General features: G+C 37.5%; 1 protein-coding gene across 3 annotated transcripts in view; it reads right to left on the bottom strand.

Annotated features, from left to right (window-relative positions):
* Positions 1–22043, bottom strand: part of CDK14 (cyclin dependent kinase 14) — a 330258-nt gene that overhangs the window by 87530 nt on the left and 220685 nt on the right. For all 3 annotated transcript variants that reach the window (XM_085310484.1, XM_085310486.1, XM_085310483.1), the window contains one exon: positions 6905–6953. In XM_085310484.1, coding sequence (XP_085166610.1) covers positions 6905–6953 — 49 coding nt within the window. The remainder of the gene's footprint in view (positions 1–6904; positions 6954–22043) is intronic.

Here is a 22043-nt window from a genome sequence, read left to right as displayed (position 1 = left end):
TATTTTGCTGGACATTACCAATAGAGAGGCACAATATAGAAGCAAAATACAGAAAACATAGAAGCAAAATTAGTTTTAGAATGGCTTTGCAAATGTTTTTGTAAATTCTAAGACATAAAATTGCAAGCAAAAGAACAGATGACTAATGAACAAGACATCAGATGAATAGATTATTTTAAGAAATTGATTTAATCATTGGTGGAAAAAAGTGACAATAGAGAATATCTGACATGGAGTCTCTCAAAATGTTACTCTGTAGACCAAGTCAGAAGAGCTGGGATATGATACACTATCACATAGATTGAAACCTGGCTAACAGACCATAAGCAGAGTAATGATAAGTGGCAATGTACTGAGCTGGAAGGGAAGTGTCCAGCTGTGTGCCAGAGGGATTAGTGTTAGTCACAGTTTTATTTAACATCTTTATTAATGAACTGGACTAAAGGATACACTGCATGCTGATTCAGTTCTCAAATGAAACTAAATCTTGAAAACTCCAGTGAAGGCAAAAAAAAAAAATAGTACAAAGGGACTTACAGATGTGAGATATGTAGGCGGAAAATGTACACACAGGATAGAGAACAATAAACAAACATTGCCAGGGAAAAATAACTCAAAATGCAGACTGTGATTTGGGGCTGAGTTTTCACAATCATTACGATGGCAACATTACTAACGCAACAACATAGAGTTAGTACTCAGAGAGGACAAGCATTTTTCTGTTACTGTTGTTTTCTAAATATAGTGGTCCAGTTTAAGAGGTTTATTAATATTTTTCGGTTGGCCAAGAAGATCTAACACAATATCTAAAGTTTATAAACATCACAAAAAAGGGAGAATTAAGCATAAAGCAAAAATAAATAGAGATTGAATGTTAGGATAAACATTCTATCAGTGAGGTCCGTTAGGCAGAGGAATAATCTCCCCCTCAACTTATAAAACATAAAACACGTGAGTAATTTACAATTAGAATGAAAGCACTTAAGCATAAGGAATTACTCAACTTTGGCAAAAGAAAAAATTGAGAAACTCCAAAGCTCTTTTTTAATCATTGGTTTCAATCAGTATAACATAAATCATTACTATAATGCTGAGAAAACATATAGTGCATTTCAACTGTAGCACTAAAGACCCCTACCCCGGCCTGAGAACTTAATAGGTCGACTTTCCTTTGCAGCTGAGCCCCTCTGTAATGCCAGAATCATATAAAATGGTATTAAGTGGGTGTAACACAAAAAAGCACCTAAGTGTAAACAAGCAGCGTCCACCACCCTGAAAATTAACTTACTGAACAGCACTAAGTAGTGAAATAAACACCAAAGCAGCGTCAGAAAAATATCTGTAACAGAAATTCTGGCCCTCTGCTGACAGTCCCTAAAACCGAGAACGGCTGCGCCAACCGAAGCGCTCCTCCTAGCGCCGCAGCGCTTCGGCGCCGGCTGCGGGCTGCGGGCTCGCGCCAGCCAGCGCGCGGAGCAGCCTCGAGCTCCTGCGCGCCACGGGCCACCCGAGCGGCACCAAATGCTGCAGACTGTCCCCCCCCCCCGCCCTTAACATACAGTAGTGTAATAAATCTACTAGTCAATAAATGATTTTTTGTTTCTGTTGCACATGAGCGTTGGTTTTGTCATGATGTGCTTCTTAAAGTTACTTAGGCAAAAAAAGCATGACCGTTCAAGGGGGTGTTTATGGGAAACAAATGAAATAAAACAGGAAATGAGAAAGCAAGGGTTTTTTTTAACTGTACAGCAGTATCACATACAGCAAGGAGTCCCTCAGGAGAGAGAAACACATTTACATGCCTCTAAACCAAAAATATCTTTATCAAGTCTTTTCACGGGGGGCTGGTTCCCCTTTCTCGCCCCACAGCTCTCCCCGGTTCCTGACTGCCGGCGAGGCGCCGGCCCCAGGACGACTGCAGGCCCTCCGCAGGCCGCGCGCGCTCCTACGCGCCTCGCGCGCCCTCGGCCGAAACACGCGCCACCCTTTGCACGGGTACAATTTCAAATCGTCACTGCCTGCTCCGATCCATCCGGGGATGCTGAAAGAAAGAGGTTCTTGGCAGAAGAAGAAATCCCCAGCAGTGAGACTACCCTTGCGAGTGAAGTGTTATAATTATAAAATAAGTTGTTCCGTGCTGGGGAATTACAAAATGGTAGTTCTGTTTATGCAGAGTAAAATTTGTTTCAATCAACAAATTTTGTTTTCTTTTCAGCCTGACTTCTCACAGTGCTACCCATTATGATAGAAGGATCTGAAAAAGTTTTTTATATCCTACTAAATACACACTGGGATAATTAGTTCGCATTTGTCATTCTTCCGTAAGGCTTTATTATTGTGGGGAAGGAACGGAGAGAGTTTGCACTGCATTCTGAAGGCAGAGCCACCCTCGTTATTTACTGTACGGACAGAATTGAGCAGAAAAGTTCAAAARCACTCGTAAAAATTTATTTCACTATGATCTATATAGGAAAATCGGACTACTGCCTCTTACTTTTTTTCTGACTAGTATTCTACAATCACCACGTCCAAAACGTTTGCTCACACAGTGTAGGAGAAGCTTCAAACTACATAGAAGCAAATGTCAATGCAAGTTGTTTCCTGACATTTTGCAGAAAATGTATAAACCACATCTTACCTTGTGAATATTCTCTTTATGATCTGTCTGGATTTTGTCAACCAGTGAAGAAATTGAGTAATTCACTGCTTTAGCTAGTTACATTTATTCCCCTCAAACACTTCCCAAAAGTAGCCTCAAATATTGACCCATTCTATTTTAAGAATTTTAGCTATAATGAGTCTGCCGGATTTCACAGACACTGCTGTCATCGAAATGGCCTTCCACTCTCTCAAGTGTATGATTTAATATATATTATATTCTATACTTTCAGCTGATTTTCAGTTAGACTGGTAATTAAAGAACCACTAGCTTGGACACATCATTGTTCTACTGTCTGGCTCTGTCTTTAAAATTCTTCATGGAAGCTGGGGTCAGTTAGGCACAATTATTTTTTCCCCAATCTACCATCTGTAATTTTTTCTTGTTTTTGGCCTCTGTTCCTTCTGCCTTAAGTCTGCTGGTTTTGTGGAATTTATAAGACTGTTATCCTTCCTTCCAGTAACCTATCCTTACATAAATTGAATTATAATCACGCATATTTTGAGGTAAGCCTCTTTGAAGATTCTTCTAAACCTATATTCTCACTCTTCCATGTCAGGGCCTCAAAATGTGTATACAAACAAGATAAGGGGCTGGACTATGCCTCGTTCTGAAAGATGGCACAGTGAAGGGAGAAAGCTTCGTTGTGTTTAGAAAATCAAAGGTGTTATCTCCTGATTTGGGAGCACCAAGTTCAATTTCTTGCTCTGTCATACACTTTCTGTGGCAGCTTCCATGTGACAAATTACTTAATGCCTTTGTACCTCAATTGCCCATCTATAAAATGTGATAACAGGACTTCACCTCAGAGAAGCACTACAAAGATAAATACATTTGGCACTGGAATACTAKTAGGAATAGGGGCTGTAGGAACTGTTCAATGGAAGTGCTAGTGCATCTCTCCATGTCTGTAAGGCYGGGAGGTAAGCAAAAGAGGAATGACAGAGTGCCATGGTCCTGATCCTGTTTGGCACCAAAAGCACTGGGCAGAAATCTCTACTGCATCTTGGGAGTGCAGAAATTAATGTAGCTGCATCAATTATAAGTCAACATTTAGATAATCTTCTCTCTCAAATTAAAATATTTTTTAAAGATACAGTTACATACTTTAAAACATCCTGGCGTATGCTTTAGAATATACATATAAAAATACATACTTAATGCTGTATAGAGACTGCATCAGAGATTTTCTAAAACATTTTCCTGTGTTGCAAAGACTGATGTYCATCCCTAATTTAATAGCAGGAAATGATACCATTGAAATTAGTAAGTATACCCACCAAATCCAAAGTTAAGCAACTTTGTAAAGCATTTTTGTGCATACAAAAGCCAGAAGTCTGCAGCAAGTTGGATCARGATTTTGATAAGGAATTTCTAAGATTAGCGATTTCTGCTTTTCAAAACATTAATAAAGAAAATTTTTAGAACGAATCAGTCTGCCTATGAAGGATTTTTTATGATAAATTTTATAGTTGAATTTTAAAACCTTGAGAACACAATATCTATAATAGAAACATTTATACATTCTTAACTACAGCTGTGCAAGCAACAGAACTCTACTACAGAGAACAGATAGAGACTTAAACTAGAAAAACAGAAAAGCTTTTACATTTTGAATGTAAATGATACATAATTTTGGGGTGCTCAAAATTCCTTATTGTAGTAGAACTGCATATATGATTGCATTCTGTGCATTGTCATTACTTTCAGTCTCTCAGTCTCTTCATTGATGCTGAAAAATTGCAAATCCTTTATCCACGGAGCATTGAAAATGTATAAATATTTTTTGAAGAGGTTTCTTAGAAATGAAGAGGCTCTGGTCTTATTTGAATCAGCCTGTGATGTGATCATAACCTGTGCCAATTACGAAGTCTCAGAGATGGAGGGCTTGTTTTAAGCAAACTGATTTTTGTTCTATTATTGTATTTTAAGAAAACAGAAATTTAACACACAATTCCTTTAAAAATACAAGASAGTAACTTTCTAAATTAAAATTTGTTATTCCAGCTTACAGGACTAATTGCTGTTAAAGGTCCAAGCCTACAGAATGGATGGAATAGTGTGCCAGTATCTATGCACATTACTCACACATACATGTGCCCCCAAGCAAAAACATTCACATCAGTATTAGCTTCCTTGTCCCTCTTTCCCAATCCAAATCTAATTGCCTATGTTGTAATATAATTGCTTCTTCCAAGCGTTTGAATTTCATTAACTGCTTTCAAAGAAAAGATGAACTTGCACGTTCATTTGCTGTTAAAGGACAGGAAATAGATAATTCTAGTAACTTACCTTTAAATGAAAGCTATGACTTCCATGGAATGACATTATTCCAAGAAGCAAGACTCTGAGAYAGAGTCAAACTTCACAAGACGCCTACAACAACAAAAAGAACTGGCAACGCTGTATGAGGTATTCACAAAAGCTAACTGTAACCTAAGTGACGCTAATCTCCCTACTACTCCTTCTGTTATAAATACGATATAGTCTCTTCCAAGAGAGCCACCRAATTAGTTTCACGGTCTGAACTGGATGTGCCAGGAATGTTTCCACAAACTGTAAAAAGATTAGCTTAGGTAACTGAATTTAACCTTTGTGAATACACTGGCTTCACCTCTGCCAGCTTTAAGTGTCTTACTGCAGGAAAGTTACTCTTAGGAACAGAGGATCCCGGAGTAATGTGGAGCAAGCCGCAGCAGCGTGTGAGACAGCCAGCACTGAGGGAGCAACAGGTTCTGACTCAAATGACAAACATTTGATGGTATCACATCTAATTTAACTATGTCCTGTTACATTAACGGAGATTTCTCCTTTCTCAATTAAGCACAATTTCAAATGGGACTGTTTTAAAAGAAAATTGGTTATGTGTTTCAGTCCAGAATTTGGGACTATATTTGGGTAGAAAGGAGCAGAAGGAGAAGGAATAAATAGTACTGAAAAATGAGTAAAAACCAAATCACATGTTGGGAAAACAACTGTGCTATGCTATGATTTGTGCAGCCGTACACACACTGCATTGCTAAGAAATGACGATTTTGGAGGAGAATTCTGACTTTAACTCTACCAGCAACTTTATTCCACTCTAACAAGGAAGTTAAATCGAATAATTACAGAATCACAGAATCAGCAAGGTTGGAAGGGACCTCTGGAGATTATCCAGTCCCACCCCTCAAAGATTTCCTGATGCAGGTTCCACTGGGGCTTGAACCCAGGACCTTCAGCATGTAAAACTGATATGGTAACCACTACACTGTCCCTCTMCCCTCCTTTCATCAAAACATTTTCTATCTTCARTTGCAGTGGTAAACTGGGAGGAGATGCTTCAGTCTCCTATTGAGTTTGCCCTTATCTCCCTGGTAAACTACCAACAACACAGCCAATTGGCACCAACACTGAAGCTGGGAATGAGTATCAGAAAGCAGAGTAATGCTAGTACAGCAAAGGCTCAGCCCTGTTGCAAAGAATTTTAGTCGAAGAGGTTGGAGAAATATTCTAATAATTTTTGTGGAAACAGCTGTTATCTTGCTCATACAACCCAAAGTGTGTATGCTTTCTTCAAAATATAAAAGATGTTAACTGCTCAATGCAGTGCTGCTCAACTGTTCTGTCTACGTAAACTGTGCAGTGGGAAATCTTCTAGTAGACTTTACACAGATGGTTGGTTGGGTATTCCTGACTTAATAGGCAATCTTTCTGCATTTTGAAAACAATACCTTTGTATCAGGTCTGCCTGATGCAGATGAGACAGATTTACAGAAACATTAAAAAGAAAAAACAAGGTGAATTCCTATTGACATTTTCGACCAAGATAATTAAAATATATAACAATATGGTCATTAGCTCACAGCAGTGAGCAGATGGACCTTGCAACAGGGGATGATTATTTGGAAACAAATCTTAGAGCTGATCAGAAACAGATTATTTAAAAAGTCTCTTAGCTGTTAAAGCAGAACAGAGAAAACAAGATTCAAAGCAACAATACAACATCCTTCAATGAGTTCGGGAAACTTGACAATTGGCATATCCACGAAAATGTTAGACTAGTCAGTTCCTCCCTATTTACAGAAAATTGGCAAGTCAAAGAACATTCAAAATTTATAGAAACAGGAAAGATAATACTTCAATAATTCCACATTTGTACTGTAGTTAAAAAGGATAAATCCATTTTAAGTTAACAATGATAAGTTTAGCTTGGCATGAATTATATCCTTAAAAAGTCAAAAGAGTAATAAAAAAAAGACTTACTTATTCCATGCTTGCCTAAGGTTTTTAGGGCTGTACTGTGTAAACCGTTCTGCAAAAAAAAAAAAGAGACATTCAATTATTTATGCTAAAAACAGGAATTTATTCAAATAGGCTCATCTATTGTCAGTTTTCACCACTTCTTATAATTACTGCAGCTCAAGTTGGGAGACAGGGAAAGAAAAAAAGCGTAAGAACAATTGCTATATGAACACAAACAAAGCAAAAAAATTGTAAAAAAGAGACATCATGACATGAAACTCATTTCCTTTGGCATCACTAGAAACAGAAATTAAGTTTTACAACTACTTTTCAGTACTTTTGCCTGCTAGGAAAAAGAAGAAAGAAAGGACACCTGAAATCTAAAATTAACTCTATTTTTCTTCATCACAAATACAGTTCTCTGGTACCTCCCCATTACAATTCCACGTTTCTCAGAAAGTGTAAGAGGAAGTGTGGGTCTGCACAGGAACAACCAAAATGGTGTGGCCACATAAGCTTTCATTTTCTAAAGAATGCATATAAATAATCAACAGAGGTAACAAGTACAATGACAGTCTATTTACTCAAACATTAAGTTCTTAAGTTCATATATAAATATTTTCCCTCACAGTATCAAGAAGATGCTTGCTCTTGAGTAGGAGGGGAAGATGCGATGAAACTGCTGCAGAAGTGAAGAGCCAGCACTCTGTTACTCCTTTGAGTACATGTCAGGAAGAAACAAATGCTGTTTGCCTGGAGAATATACAAGCATTTTCCCTGAAGCCTCATCACACTGAAATCCTGCCATGCCAACTTGCCCCAGCCAACTGCCCTCATGTGGTGGCATTAATTGCTCTGAAGAAATTCTATATTTAGAAAATATTGTATAAAATATCAAAAACATTTTCAATTTTGCTTTCCCTTCACCCCAACTTTGACATTTAATGAGTACTATACATTTACAATAATATTTTACATATATGCATCTTACTGTGCAAAACAACAATAAATGAAACTCTTCTTTTTGGTCAAATTCCTGTACTTGTATACTGGATTTATATCAATATAGTAAGTTCTGAAGATGCAACATTGTACATTATAAACTACGCAACATTCARAAATGCAAGCATCAATATGGATAACTTTATTACATCTGTTTTTTTCTTTTTAAATTAAAAAATGTATAGAAAAATGTCAGCTCTCACCGACTTCATTATCAAAATTTTCGGTAACTACTAACCCTGTAAACTCTATCTGAGGGCCACTTCACATTTGGAAGTTTTGCTACTTTAACCATACTGACACAATCAAAGCAATGAAATCACTGCCTTCTAGACATATATCAATATCACAAGCATACAGGAAACTGGAAGCTACATCACTATAACTAATTTTAGCACTGATATAAATATCACTTTTGTAATGTTGTATCTAAATTTACTCAAACAATTTTCTCRGCAGAATCCCTAAACTACATAGTCACATGAGTAAAGCCTTTTAAATATAGCTTGAACACAAGAAACAGAAATTAAGGCTTTCAGTTTTAGTTTTTGTATTACCAACAACGTTTCTGCACTTAGGAACTATTTGACTGTTGTAGATGACTGTTAAAATTGTACCTAGCCAACTTCCCCATTTTATTATTTATACTGCAAGATGAATTAGGAACTAAGAGTAAAATTAAGAGAAGAGACAACTTTCAGCCTCTAAACAGATTTGCTATTGTTGCACAGTGCTCAACAAACTAAAATTATTAGTTTAAATTATACGAACCATTTATATCTAAATTTCTGTCACTGATACATATCTTGTTCTTTGGACTGAGCTCTGGGAAAATTATACGTCATTTGGTACAGTTGAAGGCTTTTATTAACAGAAAACATATTGCTCCATGTACTTCCATACTATATTGCTGTATGTATTAGTATATACAGCTATGTACTTTAGTAAATATATACTAATAATATATTGGTCCACATAGTTCCCAAAATAGAATATTTTTATTGCCAATTCTGTACACATTTCTTAAAACGCTGAAACCACTTTCAGCTATTACTCATTTAAAAATGCTACCAAATTACTTAGAATGAACTCGAGGTACATTCAGATTAAATATCACACTACTGATACTGTCCTCAATTTTGATAGGGTCAGTTATCCCAAGCACTTCGTAGCTTATGGAACTACAGAAAAGATAATAAATTTAAACCATTAACGTATTTCTTTCTCAGTCTCGGGTTAGTCTTGATACTACAATGAGTGAACAAAATAAGAATTAAAGAGGGTAACAAATAAATTGCTGTGCGCATTCTTACAGAGACTAACAAGTGAAGAGATTCCATTACAATTTGCTGTATGCACTTTACAACAGAATAAATTATCACATCTGAGGCATCCAGATTAAAACTACAGGACACACCAACTCCTTTTAATCGCATTGCATGTGATAGCTCTACCACGAATGTGACAATACACCACGGCAGACCTTTAATTCCAGTGGGCAAAGCAGTCAGGATCATTATTACGTGCAACCGTGGCTCAGTACCAGTAACACGGCACAGGAGCTGGTGCCTGTGAATAGATTTTAAGTACAAGAATTCACTACTGAATTACATATTCTTTAACAAGTAGCTGAAGCATCACATTGGCATTGGAAACATGACCCAAACATACAAGAAAGAGGAACATTACAATTCAAATTGTATTTGTTCAGCTACTGCTCTCAAGAGTCTGAGCTCCCGTAAGGTCAATATCGAACGTGCATTGGCCTCAGCAGGATCTGAGCTCACCCTTGAATTTAAGTTTATAAATATGAATTAAAGATGTCTATACAAGCAGCTAAAAATATTGACCCATAAAAAAAGAAGAAAATGAATATTTTCTATACCCTATTATTAAATAGTCTAACAATAAGACTGTTAATTCTTTCATGACAAAGGACTGTAAAATAATATGCAGTGAGAAAGTGCTGTTAACAAGAAGGCTGAGATGCACATGGGAGTTCAGCTAATGAAGTACAGACTTGTATGTTAGTCTATTTTGGGGCAGAGAAGTGCTCGGTGGAAAGAGAACTGAACTGACTGAAGGCATTGCTGAAAAGCTAACCTGGATCTGTAGAAAGACAGATCTTGATTTCACCTGTCATTCTGCAATAGGTTTGGTCAGATGCTGAGCTGGTTCAAACTGGCACAGCTACACCAATCTCAGCAGATCTACATTAATCTACACCTGCTGAGAAGTATTGTACACAGCGTATTTTATTGACTGGGGAAAGCACAGGAAGAGTGAAACCCTCTGTCTACAGAGAGACAAATTCTAGCCCTGGATCCTTAATTTCAAGCTCCATTCATCTGCTGCATGACTACAGACTTCGCTTTTTTAAACCATTTATAACAACTCTATCYCCTCTACTCCAAAAAGATGAGAAGCTCCTCTCTTTAAAATCCATATAAGCAAAGGAACCACTTCTCAGTCAAAAATAGCTCTCACTTCTCTATGCAAATTTTTGGCCACACCTCCAGCCAGAAGCTTGCTAACATTCACAGACTGAAAACCAGACAGGACAGGTAGTTAAGCTCAGCCTCATGTATATCCTGGCTTTCAGTACTTCCCCAAACTGATTCTTATTCAGAGAATGGAAAAGAGAGTAACAAAAACAGCCAATCTTGATTTTAGAATTGCCAAAACTACAGAGATGCTACAAAAAATTCTCCACCATGATCCTTCTCCATACCCTCTCCCATTTTGTGGCCTAAATTGTAAAGGCACATTATAACATACTTACAAACACCAGTATAATAGTCACAACATAGGCAAATAAGGAGGTAACTTTTACCTGTGAATCTCTTGATTGTGTCCAGTTAACACACGAACTGGAATTCAGTCTCACAATCACACCCCAAGGTTTCCTCTGAGTTACTTTTCCCAGCAAACTGCTCTCATCCACCCATATGGATGATCTCTGTTTCTTTATTATTAGATTAACTGAATACTATCAAATATAAAGCTATACATATGTGACTGTGAAAAACAGCTAAATAATGGCAGTTACTCTGTATAAGTGACCTCTGCTATCATTAAGCATTCTCCAGATTTTTGAGCCATATTCAAATTTTACCAAGAATAGTAATGTTAAAACTGTTAAAACATTAAGTAGCATAGAAAAGAATCAAATCCTTGTGAGAAACCACTAGAAAGACACAAACTGAAATCCATTTTGAAGTCTATGAATTAAGCATTTTAGTTACCTGTGCAAGTGTGATTTTACACYGTTCTAACTTCTCATTTTGATCAAAACAGTTTGCACAAACAGATACTAAGTAGTCTTAAGTTTTTTGCATCCATTCCCTTACCAGCCAAATTTGTAATTGCAAATATAAGATATAAAATTAGTTTTACAGTATTTTTGCATAAAACTTCATTAAAATTAYTTAACCTTCCTTCAGTTTTCAGTTAACCAAGACTTGGATCAACCTTTCTGTCCCATAGATCAGTATCAAACTGATGGGCCCATAACTCCCTCTGTCCTACTTGCCYTTGGAAACCCCTGACAGCTTAGTTTTTGATGACACTGCTGCCCATCATCTCAAGCTGGTCCAAAACAGATTTCCACAGCCTTGCACTCCTGTGCTACTTGTTTTCATCYTCTCCCTGTCCCAGTCTGTGACTTGTGCTTTGGGAAAGAAAATCAGTTCATCTCACTGATCACAAAGAAAAACATCATGGTTTTGGTTGCTCGRGTTGGGAGTGGGTGGTGTTGGGGCTTGTTTTCAGCCCAGTAGATTCTCTGATCTGACTCACTACAGAGCTGYCAAGGTGCCAGAGGGAGCAATGGACAGAGACTGCACGGCCACGGGGTGCAGCCAGGGCTTCCACTGCCATCAACCCTGGCCATCTCTGCCAAGATGATGTTTCAAGAAAAACACTTATTTCTTTCGGATACTTACTTTAGAATCTGTGATCTTTCTATGCCATTTCCACATGACAGAACTCTTCCCCTCTCACACACAAATCCAATGACTTTTCATCTATAGAATATACAACATATTCAGGGATCACTTAGCTTTTAAGGATGAATTGGCAGGTTCTCCAATACAGCCATTTATATTACCAGATGAAATTAAATTTTATGATATTTCAAAACGTATCTTTTTGGTGTCTATTTTTCAGATGATATCACTGATGTGATCACAAAAATTTATAATATCAGTCAGTAGAGCTTGACTGCATGTGAGATTCTGAAAGTACTGCATAATTAACATGCGTATTCCCATTAATTTTAGTTATGCTGACACACACAAAAAAGAAATCTTTGCCTGAAATCACTTTATGAACAGCAATAGCACAGGAGGTATGATACAGTCCAGACATATGGAAGGGAGCCTGAGCAGTCAAAACTTACTCACAACTGGAAGACAAACAGACACATGCAAATGTTTTATATGGACACATACATCATCATCTGCTCATATAACCATATTCTAATATATGTAAAGCCACTGTCAAGAACACTCAGTACACCATTTTGTGGAGGTAGCTACTCACTTTCATCAACATTTAGATTAAAGAAACCCGAAAAACTGTATATTTATTAGGATTTCTCTAGCATATTTTGATTTTTTATAATTCAAATAGTCAGAATATACACTAGAGTTCAAATCTTTTCAGATATTAAATGTGTTTGTTTTGAATAAAAACAATGGAAGAAAGTCATAGCAAATTTATGCAAAATTTAACATAAAAAGGTTGATACTTTTAATCTATTTTATGCAAACACTTAAATATCTGAAAGTCTTTTGYGAACAAATTCAGAAAATAAAATTTGATCCTCTGAATTTTCATCCCAAATATACATTCATCAGCCACACTAGCAACTAGGTGTCAGTGTTAAAGAGGTAGGTTTTCACATGGGTGCTGAATTTCATTGGTTAAAGATGATTTTTCATTACATGAAACAAAAGGAGGAATAAAAGACTTCAATTTTTGTTTAAATATCATAGCACTTGCATGTATTTACAATTTGTTTCTTAAAACAGAAGGAGAAGCTAATCAAACTTTGATTAAGTGGTCTGTTCATAACTACATGCTATGTAAAGTAATCTCTGCATAAGACTGCATGAATAAAAGCAAATATGCATTCAGTACTAATATTCCCTTAATGGACAGGAGCACCAATTGCTATCTTGCTGTAGCATGCTATTTACTATCAAGATTTTAAAAGAACACAGAAAAAAATGTAGGCTAATACACTGCATACCTTCAAAAGATGAGTCTAGGAGCCAAGATTCACTCTACTGGATACTAAAAATGATAACACAGAGACATCGGATGCAGCTGCACATATATTCTTCTGGCAGTAAGTGGGTTTAAGTTTTCATTTTAAATTTTCATTTGCTCCTGACCTTACAGAGCTTAATTCTCTCCAAGCCTCTTGTGTCACCAAGGTTTAGATGATTGTGCCCACCAACAGCAGCAGCAGCAAAGCTACTGCAATAACTACTAAATGGAAGCAGAAGTAAGAAATCAGAGGTGGGAGAGGGAAGCAATTTCTTCAGCTCATTTATTTGACAAAGCTAATGCATCACCAAATTATGCCCTTAGAGCAACTGCTCCCAACTTGTACTCAGGCTGAAGTTTCAGGAGGAAAGGGGTGGAGGGGAAGCCTGAGCCTGAAAATTCATCCATTACACCCAGCTACKTTAAGTAGTCTTATAAATAACAATACTTCTACAAATGTTGCCTCTTACTTCCTTCTGACAACTGCTCAATAGCATCACTATTGTTCTATATGCATACTATATATGTGCATACTTATGCGCCCACATATATACCCACATGCTCTCTACTGCAAACATCATTATCTGCCTGATAAGCAGGCTCCATCTGACAGCCTCGCATCAAGGACAGGTTCAAACAGAAGAGAATTTCAGTAGAACTCACTAGTGAGCTTATTAGCAGACCACTGAAGGAGCTACTGGTCTGCTGTGAGGATTGAAAAAATAAGCACTTGCATTTTAAGTAACATAAAACAGGATGAGGGTTTTTTTTCTCTTTTATCAGTCAGAAAAACACATGAACTATTACACCTTTGCCACATTTGCCTCGAAAGAACCCTAGAAGAGGCAAGAAAAGCTACATAAGGAATTAGAAGCAGGCTACATTTTGATTTTTTAGCTCTTTTTTAACACTATTGATAATCAGTCTCTAGTCCACACCAAAAAACTTAAAATGCCGTTTGACTTCAAGGCATTTTTTATGTTGTTAATCAAAACATGCTGGCTAATATGCATTCCTTGATTAATGTTCTTCTCTGTTTAAAACCGAATGTGATTAGTTTAAATGCAAATATTTAAACATCACCATAATTAATATTTTGAAAAGTCTAACACACTGATTTCTTTAAATGGGGTTTCTTTACATCCAAACTAGATGTCTAAAGTGGCAAATATTGGATTGTAATATGCAAGACTTAGATACATTATTTTTTATTAAAGATGCATTCTTAAAAATATGTTAACTGAAGCTATAAAGGCAAGTGCCCATGCTGACAATTGAAATTTCAAGTGTGATTTGCAGCACTAATGTGCAATTAGAGCTTTTACAAGTGCAATCACAACTGGAGTTGCATAATAATCATATGAGTTAACCTTAGCTTTCTTGGTTGTCAAATCTGCTTGCAATAAATAAATAAATCTATTTCATAGAATCATAGAATCAGTAAGGTTGGAAGGGACCTCTGGAGATCATCTAGTCCAACCTCCCCGCTCAGCAGGGTCACCTAGAGCATGTTAGACAGGGTTGCATCCAGGCGGGCCTTGAAGATCTCCAGAGAAGGAGACTCCACAACCTCTCTGGGCAACCTGATCCAGTGCTCCATCACTCTCACAGGGAAGAAATTCCCCCTCACGCTCAGGCGGAACTTCCTGTGCTTCAATTTCTGCCCATTGCCTCTTGTCCTGTCACATAGGACAACTGAAAAGAGTTTGTCCCCATCCCCTTGACACCCTCCCTTCAGGCACTTGTACACATTGATAAGATCCCCCCTCAGTCTTCTCTTCCCCAGGCTGAAGAGGCCCAGCTCTCRCAGCCGTTCCTCATAGGGCAGATGCTCCAGCCCTCTGATCATCTTTGTACTGGACTGTCTCCAGTAGCTCCAGGTCTCTCTTGTACTGGGGAGCCCAGAACTGGACGCAGTACTCGAGGATAAGGCCTCATTGGGGCTGAGGTTTCTCTTGAGAAAAATTACTTCAATTCTCTGCCTTCTATCTCCATCCCCTCTTGTCTTGCTTTMTCCTCCACCCTTTAAAAACTCCTGCTTTAAAACAGCACAGTGAGTGTAAAGAGGAAGGGGAGAAAGTCATGTGAGTGGCATTGTGTGTTTTAAGTTATCACACCCTTGAAAGAATATCTTTTTCTTGAGTAGAGACTGATGGAGATAAGGAAGATGCAATGTCCCTCAAGTGAAGAAAGCAGCTGTGCAAAACCAAGCTCATTATGTGTCCTCTGTGCTTCCCAATCCGCAGCCATTGCAGAGCAGAAACTGTTATTCTTGAAATGTTGAAGCTACCCAACCCTTCACTTCATTCTCTCATCAGTAAAACTGGTTCATGCCATCAACCATGGAGATTTTGAAGAGATTGGTAACTGAGACATAATTGAGAGCTACTGCCATCCATATTATTAAAGGAATGCTTTCAGACTGAGAGCTATCCAAACACAAAAATCTTTAAGTTTAATCTGGCACAACTTTATTTTATTATTCCCTATAATACAATGGCTTTACAATCATTGTCTGAAATTTCTGATCACCAATAAACTTAATTTTAAATCAAGACAGGATTCTTTAATATTGATTACGACATTTTGATAGGAATAAATTCAATCCTCTGGAAAAAAAAAATTCAGGTGACTCTCAGCGAGTTCTTACAATTGACTGTTGGTCAACTGCAGTCACAATAAACAAAACTATTGATTTTTTTGCAAAACGTGTTAAGGAAGCTGTAAGCTATTTTCTATATTCTCTACCAATCATCAACAGAAAAAGTAATTTTTATAGCCAGCACTGTCTAAAGCAGAGCATTTTATTACAGCACCATACTAAATGACTCTGCCTTTTAGAAGTCCCTTGCACGTATAATAGTTATTTAACTTTTCAGTTCTATGTAATTTTTTTTGAAGAACTGTGAAAACACTGACAGCTTTGGTTCCTTTTGATTGTAGATACCAGAGATTTCAGAAAACACCAAATAATACAATTTTGCCAAAACTAAAAAAGAGGAACAGAGATTCAAAATTAGTTTTCTTTTAGTTCTTCCTCCTTTCTTTAAGTACTGAGTCCTTAAGATTGCACATACATTGGTAAGCTAGATGTGCCCAGGACTGTTAAGCCCAGAAGCCAACAGTTCATGTCCTGCATCTATACTATCGCAGCTCCCTCTGATATCCACCCACCAGAATTGGTGCCAAGTGTACTCCCTACTGGGAGTGCTCTTTGGTCCCCACTGACTTCCAGCATGTGCCCAGGATTGTCTGGAAGTGCCTGCAGTCAGGAGTGAAAGGTGCGCTGGAGATCACACACACAGTTTCGCAGCACAGACTCCCACATGCCTGGAAACATTTGCTGGCATTAGTATAGATGCAAACCGGCAAGATACTGATTCAGCATATAACAAATTGTTGACAGGCTTTGGTGAAACCCTATAGGAAAAACTGTTATGCAAGTTTGAAAAGCTGTATGTTCTCATGAACAGCATTTCCATGGATCTGTGTTAAAAAAAAAACAGTCTCTCAACCCAGTCCTATTCTAAATGAAGACTTAATCCTTTGTAAAAACTTGGCTATCAATCAGCTGTTAAGATGCAGGTAGAGGAGATTGTATTTCTAAACGAAACTTGTATTTATTGATCATCTGGAAAGAACAGCAGAATTCCTAAGTCAGAGCATCAGCTCTGCAATGTTTGTGTTGGTCATAGGCTTCTTAATTAAATCTGTGAAGCAACTGGCAGGCTCCATGTTATGCAGTATTACCTATGAATGCTGTTTTCTAGTTTCTTTCTGCTTTCTCCTTTAGCAGTCTCTTTCTCCCAATTCTTTTCATGCTCACTTTAGTGATTCTCTTCTTTAAAAAAAAAATGTTCAATAGATGTTCTTACTGTCTCGTAGAAGGCAGTCTTTGCAAGTATATTGTTCTGTATTCTATCTGATAGTCTGTTGAACAGTGATTTTCAGGCTCCATCAGCCTAATACTAAATATTTAACTCTTTGTTTCACCTAGAATTAGTATTGTAAGAAAACTGAGGCACACTGAACTCATGGACATGACAAAGCATTCTCACATTCTCTACAAGCACAGCTGTCCTAGGGCCCTTTTCGAAGTGTCTCAACTGGACCAAAAACTCTTTGTCCCATGCTTCCAATTAGCTACTTCTAAGCTTTCAGAGAAATTTAGGAAACGCCTGTGGATTTGTAACAAAGAATGTATTCACTTCTCCAAAGCAATCACACATAAGAGGAAAGATTATATCAGTATTATAAATCAATCTCAACCTTATTACCAAGTTATTTCTTCTCCTTGACAGTTAACATCTCTTCATGGCCACCATTACCTCATTTATCTTCCGTAATGTTTTGACCATATCTCACCTTCTCCCATTTTGGTCACTGATGATAACCTCTGACACATCTCGGTTCAGCTTCCCAGGATAGAGATTACACAGCATCAATCCCAAACATGAACTGAGAATGTAGGAAAAGCAAAAACTAGACTGAARTGCAGTTGTTGATACAAAGGCTTATCTTGCTCAGTTATTTGGACAGGACTCTGAATCCAGAAGAAAGAATGTCTGGAGAAGAAAGGAAGATAACACTCCAGACTAAGAAGAATGGGAATTTTAATGGAGACAGAGATAATAATACAAAAAGATCAGAAGGACTCAGATATGAGGCTAGTAAAGAAGGAGCTAGTTCTGGAATGCTGCTCTGTTTCCACTCGTGTAAATGAGACACAGTGGATGTCTGGATATCTGCTTTTATTTTGCTCCTTGGGACACTGATCCAGTGATGTGATAATCCATGGCTGGATCTGCTTTAGTGCAGCAAATCCACACACTTCCTATTGCAACAAAACAATAAGTAGTGAAAATATGTTCTCCAAGTTATCTGTCTTAAGTTCACTTTCACCATATACAGTGTCTATCCAATATCCTGTACCACAGGGCTCATTGCTGGATGAAACCTCAAAATTTTTTGAAACATCAGTAACATTTTCACAATTTTCTTGAACAGCCTTCTTATCTGAGGACAGATAACTCACTTTCACAGTGATTCTGAATTGCTAGGTTTCTTTCGTAGTATGCAAGTACAGGAAGACACATTCAAGATTATAACACTTGTAACAGCTTGGAAGTGAATCACAGAGGAAGCCCTTACATCCAAATTTCAGGATTTTCAAACGAATACATAGAGCAATCTTTAAAAAATATCAACCACGGAAGTGATTTAGTAAGTATGATGTGTGTGCATGTGTGTCTGTGTGCACAGGTGTATACATCTGCAAACACCAACTGCAAGGACTCAGGCTGAGGGACAGAGAAATCTCAAAATAGGCCAACACTTAGCTTTGTATAACTCCCATATTGTTTTCAATATTGGTAAGATAGAAAGTAATCCAACATCTCAAAGCAGGCAGATAAAAAGGTAAGAATATCTGTATTTTAATGGCAAAACAAATAATGACAACTTTATTCTCACAATTACAGGCTGTTAAAATCTCTGAAGTCAGCAATTTAGCTGATCTAGAGCCACCTATGGCTTAGAAAAGGATCTCTTACTCAGCCTTAGAAAAGTTTCCCTACATTAAGATGTCAGAGCTCATCTCTGTTTATGCACTGGCTGCTTTCCATGATAATCAGATCCTTGGCTACTCCAGTGGAAAAGAGACTAATGCCGTGTTTTTCAGACATTACTTGTTTCTCCTTCTAAAATCGGCTTAGCTTCCTGCAGCACAGGACTGCATCCTACCAAATCACAGCATAACAATTAGCTGCTTCACTCTGTATGCAAACAAGAAATACAATGAAATTTTGTTTCCACTTCCTTTGTCTTACCAACTCCACATCCATTTAATGCTTCCAGCATTTTTTCCTTTAACTACAGCAACTATTTCTTTTGATACTTTGTGTTATATTCTATTGTTTTATGCTCACACAACTCGGTTTATAGCATCAAAGCCTTGCCTAAGTGGATGTTGATATTTTCATCACTAGCATTCATCACACTTACTGTTTGCAACTATCAGTCTTAACAGTCACACTAAGCATAGGAGTTACTTTATTGGGATTCCACCCAATCTTTAAACATTGGCACTAGCTATCTGATGAAACAAAGTTAACCCCACATCACCTATATTTAAGTGCTGTRATTTCACAAGTCTTGAAGAACAATGGAATCCATTCAGATTTGATGAGACTACTTCACATTCCCTATATAGCACTGTGGGTCTAAGGAAAGGAAAAAATTAAGTCATTTAAAACGTATTAATCTGAGAAGTAAATTAAAGCATTACTCCACCACTTCTTCTCCAAAGAAGTCAGGAAAAAAACAGTGTTTCAGTTCAAAACACTGAGAAAATTTTGTCTAAGATGCAACTGATTTGAAGACAGAGGCTCTAGCAGCAATTTCAGACCCACAGGAAGGGAAGCATGGCTGGCTGAGCATCTGCAGAAAGAGACAACACAGCTTCACACAGAAGGGTTTGAGGGAAAGCATTTTGTTTTAAGAAGCAACAGAGAACCTGGTATCCATGACTAAACAGCACCAATGACCCTGACAGCATGAGCAAATAGTGCGATTCCAGCCCAGTCCACAGGTCAGAGTACTTTGTGCAGAATCTGCTGCCAGTGCTGGTATCACAGCATGACCGCAGAGGTGATGTATTTTGCTGCTCTAACTATTCCGCATTTTACCAGCAAAAAGTTCAGTTACTCCATTTTTGGGGCACATATAACACAATTTTTGCTTGTCCAATTAGATTATGCTTTCTGCTGTAGTAAAAAAATGTATATATATCAGTGCACAGGAAACATAAGAAAAACATATCTTTTTACCAAGGCCATGAAGGACATGGGGGGAGAGGAGTAAGGGGTACAGAATATAACACATATGCGCTAYACAACGACAGAAGAGAGCTTTTGCYGTTGCAGCACTCCCAGACCTCCACAGCGTATGAGAATTAAGGAGCTGAGCACTCTGCATTAGCAGCCCCTAGAAAGATTAAATAATTGCCAGCCAGGATAATAATTACTTTGACTTGCAAATCTGCAAACTTCACAGAGGTGGAAGGGATTCGAGAGAACAAAGAGCACACCATGCAGAACTGCTGAAAATGCCAAGTGACCGTGCTCAGTCTTGCAGGTATCTTTCCTCCTCTCCCCATATGGTATTTGTATAACTAGTATGTACTCACAGCTGACAAAATCCATACTCTAAAATAGAGAAAATAAGAGCAAATCTAACACAATGCCTATCTAAAAATTAGATTTAATGAAGTGCCTACTGTGGATTTATTTCCTGATGTGCTATAGTAATAAACCCATATCCCTTAACACCCATGGAAGTCAAACAGCAGAATTAAACTGGGAAGTTTCTTGGCTGCCATCTACCGTTTGAAACATTTCTGTAACAAACAGAATAATAAAAAGAAGGCCAAACTCAAGAAATGTACACCAATAACTGCAGGGTTTTGCCTTACCTTCAAAGTTCTTGGATAAGAACAATGTCTTTGGAATATTCTTTAAAAAAACAGTATTTTTTGTAAAGATTCCATGTATATGCATTTGGTTTTACATTTCAGGACTTATTTTTGTTGGAGTCAGGTTAAAGACTCTTTAGATTTATTATCATGATATGTGCTATGACTGAAAAATGTATGTATTTTATGGTAAATATCTGTGTCTCACATTCTCTTCACATCAGATCTTTGCGGATGTTAGGTCCAAGTCTTTTAATAACATTTTTACAGACAAATATTTCAACCAAGTCATTGCTTATTTAATTATGAACTTGCTTAAACAGCAATAATAGAGCCTGTTACCTACTGCAGAACTAAAACTTAGTAATACTCTTTAGAAGAAATCATTTATGAAAATGATTCTTTTTGTCATAACAGTGCTTGAAGGCTACTCATACTTGCCTTGTGATCAGTATCAAGGACTAGAAATGCAAAAGTCTGTAAACTTAATGACAGTGAAAAACTGTAGTTGTTAAGATCTCTCTAGTAATTCACTAGAGAGGGATTTTACATATAAAGTATTAAATATGAGAGCAGTAGGACAGAAAATGAAAAACAATATTCCAGAAAGTGGTCTGCCTTCCCTTTTCTCAAAGTTAGGTGTTGTTATCATCAATAAGTCCAATATATTCATTTCTCTCTCTCTCTTTTTCAGGGGTGCCTAGATTTCTGTCCTTGTCAACTCCTTTGCCCCATCTCCCTCTTCTTCGCTACCCCAAAGAAGCCACTGTGATACTGCAGATCTGACCAATGAGACTAGCTGCTCTGAAAAAGGAATCATCTTTATTAGATCAGATCTGGAAGAGGAACTGGGAATTAGTTTTAAATGCTATAGAATGCCAGGTTATAATAGTTTATGAGAAAAGCTAAAAGCACTATTGTCTGCAGTAAAGGAGACCCAGAGTTTACTGAGAGTTTATTTAGGCCTGCAAGGGGGAGGACATCTGAAATGTGACTCCTGAATTAATCCTGTCATCCACTTTGTTTATACAGAGGGAGGATAGGTCACCAGTAAGACTTCAGTATATGCTTATATGTTGAAGATTCATCTAAAATATATTGGAAATCAATTAAGTGCTTCACAYGAAAGCATCTAGTATCCCTCTCTACCATTTGCATTAATTAATACTTTTCAGCCTGATGCTTTAATTGCAGAATCATGAAATAATCTATACTGAAAGGATCCTCTGGAGATCACATAGTCCAACCACCCATTCAAAGCAGGTCCAACTAGTTCAGGTTCCTTTGCCCCTGTCCAGTCAAGTTTTCAATAGGATGGAGACACCAAAGCTCTCTGGACAACCTGTTCCAGTATCTGACCATGCTCACCATGCTCACCAGCCAACATGTCTCCTGCTCATTCATTGGTCTTAC

Source organism: Rhea americana, unplaced genomic scaffold, assembly GCF_003343005.1.
Source record: "Rhea americana isolate MKP2758 unplaced genomic scaffold, rheAme1 scaffold_32, whole genome shotgun sequence".
Taxonomy (NCBI): Eukaryota; Metazoa; Chordata; class Aves; order Rheiformes; family Rheidae; genus Rhea; species Rhea americana.
Note: the sequence above shows the minus strand (reverse complement) of the source record. Positions and strands in the feature narration are given on the sequence as shown.